We start from the raw sequence: 10977 nt of genomic DNA, 5'->3' as shown, positions 1-10977 counted from the left end.
CTTGTGTATCTTTATTTTCTCCCTGTGAAGATCAGTGAAGACTGCAGGAGAAAACAGCTTCAACCTCAGTCTGGCTCCTGGGGAAGGGTGGAAACAGCTAATTGTGGTGATTGGGTGAGGCTACCAGTTGAGGCCAAAACTATAGACTTGGATCTTTGTGGCTAGTGTGTCTACACTGGATTGCACAACTGTCTTGGGATGCCCTTAGACACTATCATCTTGGACACAGAAGAACCTGCTGTTCTGGAATTCTCTATGGACATTTCTTTTTAAGTTTGGGAATTCGTGAAATCAAATCAAACAGATAACTACTATGAGGCATTCTCAACTTCTGATCCTTTTTATTTACCAAATTGGCCCTAGTTGCAAAGGGGTAACCTTTGCTTGCTCAATATGCTTGCTCAATAAAGACTTAGGTATACATAATTAAAAAAAAAAGACTTAGGGGAGTGTAATCATAGTTGCTTTTGGTTATGGGAATGCATTTGTGAAAGCTTGTGGGTTTTTGCCATAGGTTGGGGATTTGTAGAATAAATTCTGGCCTGGTAAGGTGTTTTATGCAAAGACTGACTTGCTTAAACCATACAAACATGATTCATGTCTGAGCCAAGCTGGCACCCATTCCAAGGCTCTTCTGGAACTAAGTTTTTAAGCAGAGTGTGACCCTGGTTTTAGTGGTCTTTGGCCCTTAAACCAGCTAATCCCAGGAATTTGCTGCCCTCCAGTGGATTCTGAGAGGAGGAACCTCACGCTCAAGATGCTCTAATACTTGCTTAGTGACTGTGATAGCGTTTTTCCCCTTCTGAGCTGAACACAGCTTCTCCCAGGAACCCTTTCTGTGGGAAAGAAGCCAGACTTACTATAGCACTCATGATTCATGGTAGAATTCTTCCCACCAGGTCTTTGTCTCTTTGAATCTACCTCCTGGAGTTCTAATACCATTTACAGTGAGTAGTACAGTTTGTTTCTTTTGTATTAGGTACAGTCTGTGAAGTTGTTGGCCCTTTAATGTTAGCAAAACCTAATGAACACATATACAGCAGTGAGCACACTATAGTGGCAAACAGGATGTTGGTCTTGCTTGTATGCCTACAGATCAAGATGACTGTTAGAATACTATTGCATATTACTGAATTAATATTATTAAAGAAACACTGAATTGTTCATTAATATTCAGAATAAAATAACTGGGATAATTTTATTAGTTTGATTAGTTGCAATAAACACTTGAGTACACAAATTAGACCAATTTGACCAGTTTAATACCTCCTGTAGGTAGGAACTACCATGTAGGGAGACTCTTATAGATAGACAGTGAAAGAATGAACAGAGAGGCTTATGAACTTGTAAGTAGTGGAAGAAAGCATCTGTGTAATTCATTTTCCCAGGAATCAGCTATCACAGGCTAAGAGGGCATTTGCTGAATTGAATATTCTGAGGGTTACTTCCCTAGACTTATACAGTATCTACTACAGTAACTACTAGCCACATGTAGCTAAGTTAAAACGAAATAAAAATCCAGCCAATTTGATAGCACTTGGAAGACTAAGGCAAGATTGCAAGTTATGGTTTAAAAAAAAAAAAAGTGGCAGGGTGGGTGGGTGGTAGTGGCCCCTCTAATCCTAGAACTCCCGAAGCAAATAGATCTTGAGGACAGCCAGGGTAACACTGAGAAACCCTGTCTTGCCCCCCCACACACCAAAAAAAAAAAAAAACCCAACCAAGCAAAAACCTCCTAATGCTGGTTGTGGTGGCTCACACCTTTAATTCCAGCACCAGGGAGGCAGAGGCAGTTGGCTTTCTTCTGGTTCATTGCCAGCCTGGTCTACACAGTGAGCTCCAGGATAGCCACAGCAAAGAGAGACTGTCTCACCCCTCACCGCCAAACAAAAATTCCTGAGGTTTCTCAGTTGTACCAATCATATTCCAAGTGATCAGGAGAGCCATACAATTGCACAGTGCATCTATAGAACATGCTGTGGAAAGTTGTGGAAGTTCTGTTAGACAATAATACTACATCTGCAGCTGAGATTTAGAAAGTGATAGGAAATGCTTGTAAGAGTTCTGGTAACAAAAGTCTTATTGACAGTGGGTAGATTTTAAAAAAACAGTATTTTGGAAGCTGGGCGGTGGTGGAGCATGCCTTAAATCCCAGCACTTGGGAGGCAGAGGCAGATGTATCTCTGTGATACATCTTGGTCTACAGAGCTAGTACCAGGACAGGCACAAAAGCTACAGAGAAACCCTTTCTCAAAACAAAACACCAAAAAGCAAAAAACAAACAAAAAAACAAAACAAAAGGTATTTTGGGAAAAATGTGCCTATTCTAACCATGTACATATTTATTCTTGTTCTTCCCCAAAGAGCAGTGGTACAATTTAGATAGTGTTTACATTAGATTTTTATAATCGGAAGGACATAGATTATATATGCAAATACTATGACAATTTATATTAAGGTACTTGAATATATATATATGGTGGATTCTGGCAGTCCTGGAACCAATAGGCCATGGTATACTAAGAGAAAACTGTAACATGTTTTTTCTAAGTGCTGTAAACTGTTAACTTTAGTGTATAAAAATTCTAAAATGTCTTTCTCACTAAACTCTTTTCTGAGGAGAAAACACATAAGATAATCAGGTTAAAAAAGATTTAAAAGAATTGCTTGCTTCTGTGTAAAAAGTTATTTTTTATTAGAGAATATCACATAATACCGTTCCTTAACACCACTACCAAAAGATGACAGCAGTCTTTATGACCATTATAGTCCAAAGGGGGAGAGGGGTTACTTCCCATAGTTCATGCAGGGGAGGCACTACACTGTTGCCCTTGTAGAGATGACATCCATCAAAGAAAAAGGTAAATTATACTGCTGATGAAATAGCTTCCTCCCTCCAGCTGCTTTAGGCTTGAGCATAGATGTGGGATCACAGAAAACCCACCTGGGCTGGAGGTTTCACATCATTTTATTTTCCAGACTGTAGGATAACTATTTTTTTTTTAAAATAGAATCTTAATTCTTTTGCTCAGGTTAGCCTAAAACTTTCTATGTAGTCTAGGCTAGCCTTGCATTTTCAGTGCTCCTTTTACTCCCAGATTCTTGAATGCTGGAAATTAAAGGCAGGAGCCAGCATGCTTGGCTTCACTTAATCACTTATAAGAAGAGCCCTTAGGTCTCTGCTGTGCTGGGGCATAGTTTTTCCTTCTGCATGTTCAGTTAGGCATCCTAAGATGATGACAGTCAGAGTCCTCAAGGGCATATGGAAGAATCTCAGGAGACCATCAATCCGAATCCAGATCATGGGGGCTATCATAGCCAAACTCCTTTTGTACATCCAAAGGGTACTTGCTCCACACCAACTGCCTGCTGCTGCTTTCCTCCTCGCTGAGGCTGTTGTATTCATTAGAGCCTATAAGGAGATAAGGACTTTATTCTCCATAAAATACTTGCTTGAGCCAATATATATGGAATGTACAGGTGTGGTGGTCAGATGACAATTTGTGAAAGCTGGTTCTGCTTCCATAGCAAGGGTTCTGGAGATCCAACTCATGGTGTTAGACTTGCTGGCCGGTATGTCTGGTTTTCTTCCCCACGAAAGGGTTTCTGTCTAGCTGTGGCTGTTCTGGAACTCACTTTGTAAACCAGACTAACCTTAACTCGGGTCCATCTGTCTCCCAAGTGCTGGAATTAAAGGCATGTGCTACCACGCCAAGTTCTCTTATTTATTTTTTAATGTATCTGAGTGTTTTTCATGAATGTATGTATGTATGTATGTGCATCCCTGGGCCTGGTGCCCACAAAAGTTCGAAAAGGACGTAGGGTTCTCTGGAACAGAATGGAATGGAAATTGATGGTTGTGAGCTGCCATTGACACAACTCAAGAGAACCTAGATCTTTTCAAAGCTCTTAGACATTAAACATCTTTCCAACCCTGTTAATACTTTCTTGCTTGATGGGAATAGGGGAAAGAATGGGCTACACAATTAACCAAATGTTAAAGCTGATCCAATATTGTCTCATTTTTAGAGAGAAAATGATGTTCAAAGAAGTGAAATGACTTCCCATACATAGGCAGTAACTAGTTAAAAATTAGAACCTAGTAGTTCTGTACCCCAGTATATTATACCCCAGTAGTTGCCCTGGAAAGAGAGGGAAAGCCAGCCATTTGCAACATACCCATTAATTAATCAATTAATTAAATCTTCCCTTCAATCTTTACTCCTACCAGTCCCTCCCCATCTGGGTTGCTACCCACCTCTAGAATCTTCATCACTGCTTTCTTCATCTGGGTACTCATTGCGCCAATTATTTTCACTGTTTTCATCATCTTCTTCTTCATATGTATCTTCTGGTTGCTGATCTTCGTTCACCTGAGCATCTCAACATAAACACCAGTTTAAGTCTAAAACCTCTAAGTTACGTTCCTTATGGGAAACTACTGGCATAAGGGGGGATTAAAGTAAAGGTACAATGTAAAAATGGCAGATTCAGAGTTCATCTGACTCTGCTTTACAGGAGACTGTATAATTTTAACTCCACTCTAGCTGCAGATACCACATTCCAATATCATTAGAGGGTGATGAGTGTAAGAGGAGGTAGTGGCATTCATCTTTAGATTCTTGAAGGACTGGGTGAGGCCAAAGGTCAGAAGGTTAGGATCAGAATAAATAGTACAGGAGAGCAGGATCAGAGACCACATAGTGGTCTAAGGTGAGTGCAGCTTATCTGCAAAATTGATAATAGAGGCACCCAACGGCACCCACAGAGAGCCACCTGTCTCTGCCTCCCCAGTGCTGGGATTAAAAGCCAACCACTGCCCAGCTAAACTGTTTTTAAAGCAAGATTTTTCTATTCATTCATTAATTCGTTTGTTTGATTTTCAAGACAGCATTTCTCTGTGTAGCTTTGGAGCCCAAACTGAAACTTGCTCTGTAGACCAGGCTGGGCTCGAACACACAGAAATCTGCCTGCCTCTGCCTCCTGAGTGCTGGGATTAAAGGCGTGTGTCACCACTGCCCAGCTTATTTCTAATTTTTTAAAGATTTACTTAGTGTATGAGTGCGCATGTACACTTTCATGCCAGAAGAGGGCATCAGATTCCACTATAGATGATTGTGAGCCACCATGTGATTGCTGGGAATTGAACTTGGGACCTCTGAAAGAGTAGTCATCTCTTAAGCCCAAATCTAAACATTAAAAATATAATAATAAAATGGAACTAGGATGTTAAAGAAATTTTCATTCTCCTTCTGAGACAGGGTCTTACTTATATAGGCCTGAATGACCCAGAGCATGCTCAGGATGATTTCACAGAAACCTGCCTGCCTCTGCCTTCTAAGTGCTGGGATTCAAGATATATACCAGCATGCCTTGCTATTTTTTAAAATTTAAAATGTTGCTGGGTAGTGGTGGTACATGCCTTTAATTTCAGTACTTGGGAAGCAGAGACGGGAAGTTTGAGGCCAGCCTGGTCTAATAGAGTGAGTTCCAGGGCAGGTTCCAAAGCTACAGAGAAACCCTGTCTCAAAAAACCAAAATCAAAAATAAATAAAATAATAAAAAAAATAACTGTTTCTATTCTTGGGGGATGGAGATGACTCAGCAATTAAGAGTACTTGATAATTTTTTTTTTTTTTTTTGAGACAGGGTTTCTCTGTGTGGCTTTGGCTGTCCTGGCAGTCACTCTGTAGACCAGGCTGGCCTCAAACTCAGAGATCCACCTGTCTGTCTCTACCTCCTGAGTGCTGCCACCACCTCTCAACAAAGCACTTGATTTTTTAGATGAGGACCTAGGTTCAATTCCTAGCACCTACATTACACCTTACAATTTTCTATAAGTTCACTTCCAGAAGATCTAACACACTCTTCTGGCCTCTGGGCATCAGCATGTAAATGGTTTGAAAGTGGTAGGCAGAGAGCACATAAAAGTTTTGTTTTGTGTTTTTTCTTTAAGTCAGGGTTTTCCTGTGTAACCTCCTGGCTGTCCTAGAACTTGCTCTGTAGATCAGGCATAGAGGTCCGCCTTCCTTTGCCTCTCAAGTGCTGGGATTCTCAACACTACCTCCTGACAAGTGTTTTTTGTTCTTATTCATGCTAATGTCTAGTTTTGACAATTCTGGGACTCAAACCTAGGTCCTCTTCAAAAAGACATCAAGATTCCAAGACATCTGAAGATTGATTATGAACAAAACTTTCCGAGTAGGTAGTCTGTATGTAATATATTTGCTGCATTTAACAAGGGTTTCTACAAAGGATTTAGAATAGAATTTTCCTTTTAAGCAAAAACAAGAACTAGAACAATGTTTATTAAGAGTGGATTCTAGCCAGGCAGTGGTGGCACATGCCTTTAATTCCAGCACTTGGGAGGCAGAGGCAAGTGAATCTCTCAGTTTGAGGCTAGCCTGGTCTACAAAGCAAGTTTCAAGAGAGCCAGAGCTGTTATACAAAGAAACACTGTCTTGAAAAGCCAAAGAAACAACAACAACAAAAAACTCCAAACATCAAGAGTGGAGCCCATAGCCAGGTGTCATTGGCGTTATATGTTTGTAATCCCAATATTGGGGAAGCTGAGGCAATTCAGATTGCCAAAGTCCAAGGCCTGCCTGGGCTACATAGTGATACTGTTTCAGAAAAAAAAGGGGGGACTAGAACATGGCTAATGGATAAAATACTTCTTGTACAAGCTTAAGCAGCAGAGTCTGGATATCCAGAACCTATGTAAAGCTGGGTGGGCTGGGTAGCCTGCCTGAGATCCCAGCATGGGATCAGAGATATGCACCTCTGGAGCAATCTGTTTCATTAATTTATTAGGATTGGAGAGCTCTGGCTTCAGTGAGAGACCCTACTTCAAGGAAGACACTCAATTTTAACTTTGGGTCTCTATGTGCTCCAATAAACAGGAACATGGATTCACACATTGTCCCCCACACCCAAACTTTCTAAAGGGGGACAGTGAATGAAGTCAGGAATGGTGGTACAAGTAAGTCTATATTCCCAGCATCTGTGTTTTGGAGATAGAAGGATCAGAAATTTATTTCTAGGTACATAGCAAGTTTGAGGCCAGCTTGGGCTACATGAGACCCTATCTCAACAAGGAAGGATAGCAAGATGACTTAGTGGTTAAAGGTACTTGCCACCATGCCTGATGACCTAAGGAAGTTTGATCCCAGGAGCCAACATGGTAGAAAGAACAAATTGTCCTCTGACTTCCACACATGTACCATGGCATACATACTAATTAAAATTAATTTTAAGATTTAAGAACAAACAAAACCAAAAAAGAGTAAGGTCTAGGAAGTCAAAGTACCCTGATACATTTCTTCCTCCTCTTGGACCCCTTACCAGCTCCCACTCCTGGTTGTAGGGCTGCACAGACAGGATGTCCTCAATCCATTCTAGAGGGGCCATTTCCATAGAGTAAATGTCATATACATAGTCATCATCGTGCTTTGGTTCCTTCAGGTGCTCCACTTGTGGTCCATCTTCAGAAATAGTCAGTCTCTCACGGATCAGCTCTACAGAATTGCAGAGGATCACATCTGGATCAGATGTCTACAAAGAAAACATGATAGCAATAAGAGTCAAATAATGTTCTAAGGATTGGGTAAATGAAGGCCTGTTACTGTCTTTCATGCTGTGTTCAAGATGCTTTTTATATTGTTTTGAGTGAGGCTATATTTCACTATGTAGCCCTGACTGGCAGGGAATTTGCGGTATACACCAGACAGGTCTCTGCCTCCCTACTGGGAGTGTAGGCAGTATTCCAGATTCTTAACTCCACACATGCCTTGTCTACCTGTTTCTTCAGTTTTTTTTAAATACTCTTTGCTATTATGTTCTTCCTTAGGCCCACAACAACAAAAGAAGCATTCTGCATAGTTGCTGCTTCAAGTTTCTGCCTTTCCTAAACCCTTTACTACCCTGTTACTTTTGTTCAAAACATATTGTGGCAACAGAAAGGAAACCAGGACAGTACTATAGGGTGTGCCATGATGCACATGTGGGCCCTAGGGATTGTTGAACAATCTCACCAGCCCTCAGAAAAGTTATTTTTAATGTCTGCATATATGCCCTTATATTACACAGAGTACATTGTACTGTTAAACACATATGTCCCATGTTGCAAATCTTTAAGATTATCAATCTTAATACTCCAAATCATTGTGTATGTCTATTGCTTTAAAATATTTATATGTGTGTTATGTGCATATGCCTCTTTGTCTAGATGCACACTACTTGTACACTGTGCCTGGACTGCAGACGTTACTGGATCTACCTGAAACTGCTGTTTTAAGGCGTCTTATGCCTTTTAAGGTGCTGGGAACTGAACCCAGGTCCTCATGATGAAACAGCAAGTAAGCTGCTGAGTCATCTCTATAGCCCCATGTATTATCTAGTTTTTGAATTAATTATTAGCCTTCATAAACAGTATTGAAATGAGTATATCATTTCTGCATTTGAAAAATGGTGATAATCTTGGTGAAAACAAGCCCTTACCTAATTTCACTGCCATTCCATTTAAAAAGTAGAGATGACCCTGAAAAGCACCAACACTTAACCCTATCTGAGGGCTGCATGTCAGTCAACCAATGGAAGGAAAGGAACTTGTTCTGGTCCACTGACTATAGGTACAGATTATCTTTCCTAGGAAGAACAGACACATATGAGGTTAACTGCAATGGCAGATTGTTTCCTTAGAGTGACACCTGAAGCCTATGGAATGCAGACTACCTGCAGCCCTGCCACGCCTTCTTCACAGCTGTAACTATGGTGTGCAGACTACCTACATACAGCCCTGCCACGCCTTCTTCACAGCTGTAACTATGGCGTGCAGACTACCTGCATACAGCCCTGCCACGCCTTCTTCCTTCACAGCTGTTCTGCCTCAAAGTCAGTGGTTTTCAACTTATGGGTTGTGACCTCTTTGGGGGGGTGGCACATCAGATACGCTGCATACCAGATATTTACATTACAATTCATAACAGTAACAGAATTACAGTTATGAAGTAACAACAATCTTTTTTTCTTTTTCCCAGAGTCAGGGTTTCACTGTAACCTGGCTATCCTCAAACTAGCTCTGTAGACCAGGCTTGACTCTGCCTCCTGAGTGCTGGGATCAAAGGCTTGTACCACCACTGCCTGAATGAATAGTCAATGCATGCTAATAAAACTTTTTTGAAAAAGTTAAGAACAAAATGGTGATAAAAGTATCTAATTCATAGTATTTTTGGAGATTAAACAAAATAAAGGAAAATAGAGTTTGGGATATAGTTTGGTGGAAGACCACTTGCCCCAAAAGCAATGCAAAACAAAGCCCAAACAAAAACTAAGTATATAGCACAATTTAGAAAATCAAGTTATCTTTTGTTAATACCATAGTTGTGTACTTTTGTTGAATTATTTATCTAGGTTAAATCTTAGAAGTACAATTATTAAGAAAACATACCCCCTCCCCCCAATAGGGTTTCCTTTCTGTAACAGTCCTGTGTGTCCTGGAACTCGATTTGTAGACAAGGCTGATCCTGAACTCACAGAGATCCACCTGCTTCTGCCATACAAGTACTGGAGCTAAGGGCATGTGCCACCACCACCTGGCTCCAATCTGCTTGCTGGCCTCTATAGAGGGTCTGCTCTGCTACATACTCTTCTTGCCATAGTATTCCACTACAATACAGATCCATAGCAATTGAGCAGGCTGGCCATGAACCAAACCTCTCAAGTTGTGAGCTTTAAAAACAAAAAATTCCTTTGTCAGGGCAACCAAAGTCTAACATAATCTCTAACTAATAATGTATATATTTTTTGAAAGGCCTACAATTTATTTATTTTGAGACTGGGTTTCACTGTGTAGCCCGAGCTGGTCTTGAACACAAACATCTTCATTCCTTAGTCTCCTGAGTGCTGGTATTAAAGGCCTGGACAACTTCATCAACCCCCCCCGCCCCCACCGTGAGGAGTGTGGTGGTACATCCCTGTAATACCAGCGCTGGGGCAGCTGAAGCAAGGTGGACCGCTGTGTGCACAGGCTTGCTTGGGAAACATCACCAGTACTTAATCAGGGCCACACAGCGAAAACTCTCAAGGAAACAAACATAACAAAACCCAAACAGGCAAAATAGTGTTTTTAGAGTGGGTTATCCATCCTCAGAGTGTATGAGGTCTCTGCCTTTGGGAGCAGAACAGAGACATTCAGTACTCACTCTGCAGCAGTCTGTGGCAGCCGCCTCTGGGTCTCCCTCCTCGTGGACCAGATCCAACAACTGGAAGTCTGCATCCCCAACAGCTTCTGATACACACTGGGGCTCCAAACCACTGGAGGTCCCTGAGGAACGGTGGTTGGAGACTACCCTGTAGCGGCCCTCTTTACGGACCTCGCGAACCGAGGCGCGAAGATCGCGGCGGATACGCAGCTGGCTGCTCCGGGACGGGCGCAGGGCAGCCCGCACAAGCTGCTGGATGGGCTCCTCCTGAGGGGCGACAGGAAAAGGATGACGACCCGTGCAGTGTTCAAAGCTCCCTTCCAGAGTCCACCCCCACCTCCTACCTGGGAGCGCACGGTAGCAACCAACCGGAAGACATTACTCTCAGACGCTGTCTCCGGACCCTCCGGCGTCTCCTGAGCAGACGACTGGACCTCGCCGCTCCGGAGGCGTTTACAGGCCAGCACGAGAGCTTCTGCAGGCTCCGCGTTACGCTTCCGCTTCACGCGCAACACCGCAGTCCTGCCGGCCTCCATAGCGAGCTGTCGCGAAGCACTGTGGGAAGGCGCGAGGAGTGACGGGAGGGCCGCGCCGCGTGGAACGTCACGCCTACGCACGGAGGCCCCGCCCCCAGGTCTAGGGTGAGGCCCAATGGCCGCGGCAGTGGAGGCGAGAGGCGTGCAGCCCTCTGTGGGTGAGCTCTTGGCGGTGCTAGGGAGGTAGGGCCGTGGCAACTCCCGGGTACAGCCAGCTTTCGGACCTCATTTCTACGGCT

The 10977-nt window shown here is 42.7% G+C and overlaps 2 protein-coding genes across 3 annotated transcripts in view; one reads left to right on the top strand and one right to left on the bottom strand.

Moving 5' to 3' along the window:
• Positions 1–2671: 2671 nt before the first annotated feature.
• Positions 2672–10767, bottom strand: Slc7a6os (solute carrier family 7 member 6 opposite strand). Of its 2 annotated transcripts, none has more exons than XM_048437028.3 (5): positions 10547–10767; positions 10203–10469; positions 7345–7554; positions 4259–4373; positions 2672–3412 (listed from the first exon to the last, which is right to left on the bottom strand). In XM_048437028.3, exons 1-5 carry the CDS (start codon positions 10736–10738, stop codon positions 3285–3287), a joined length of 912 nt encoding a protein of 303 aa, XP_048292985.1. In that variant the 5' UTR covers positions 10739–10767; the 3' UTR covers positions 2672–3284. The 2 variants fall into 2 exon arrangements, with proteins under 2 accessions (XP_048292985.1, XP_048292986.2); XM_048437029.3 differs by lacking the exon at positions 2672–3412 and adding an exon at positions 3712–3828.
• Prmt7 (protein arginine methyltransferase 7) overlaps positions 10768–10977 on the top strand; it is a 39330-nt gene continuing 39120 nt past the window's right edge. Inside the window, exon 1 of the mRNA XM_048437023.3 lies at positions 10768–10896. The gene's annotated coding sequence lies outside the window, so the exon portion shown is untranslated. The remainder of the gene's footprint in view (positions 10897–10977) is intronic.

This window comes from Myodes glareolus, chromosome 22 (genome assembly GCF_982192425.1).
Source record: "Myodes glareolus chromosome 22, mMyoGla1.1, whole genome shotgun sequence".
In the NCBI taxonomy this organism is placed as follows: domain Eukaryota; kingdom Metazoa; phylum Chordata; class Mammalia; order Rodentia; family Cricetidae; genus Myodes; species Myodes glareolus.
This window is presented reverse-complemented; position numbering and strand designations above follow the sequence as displayed.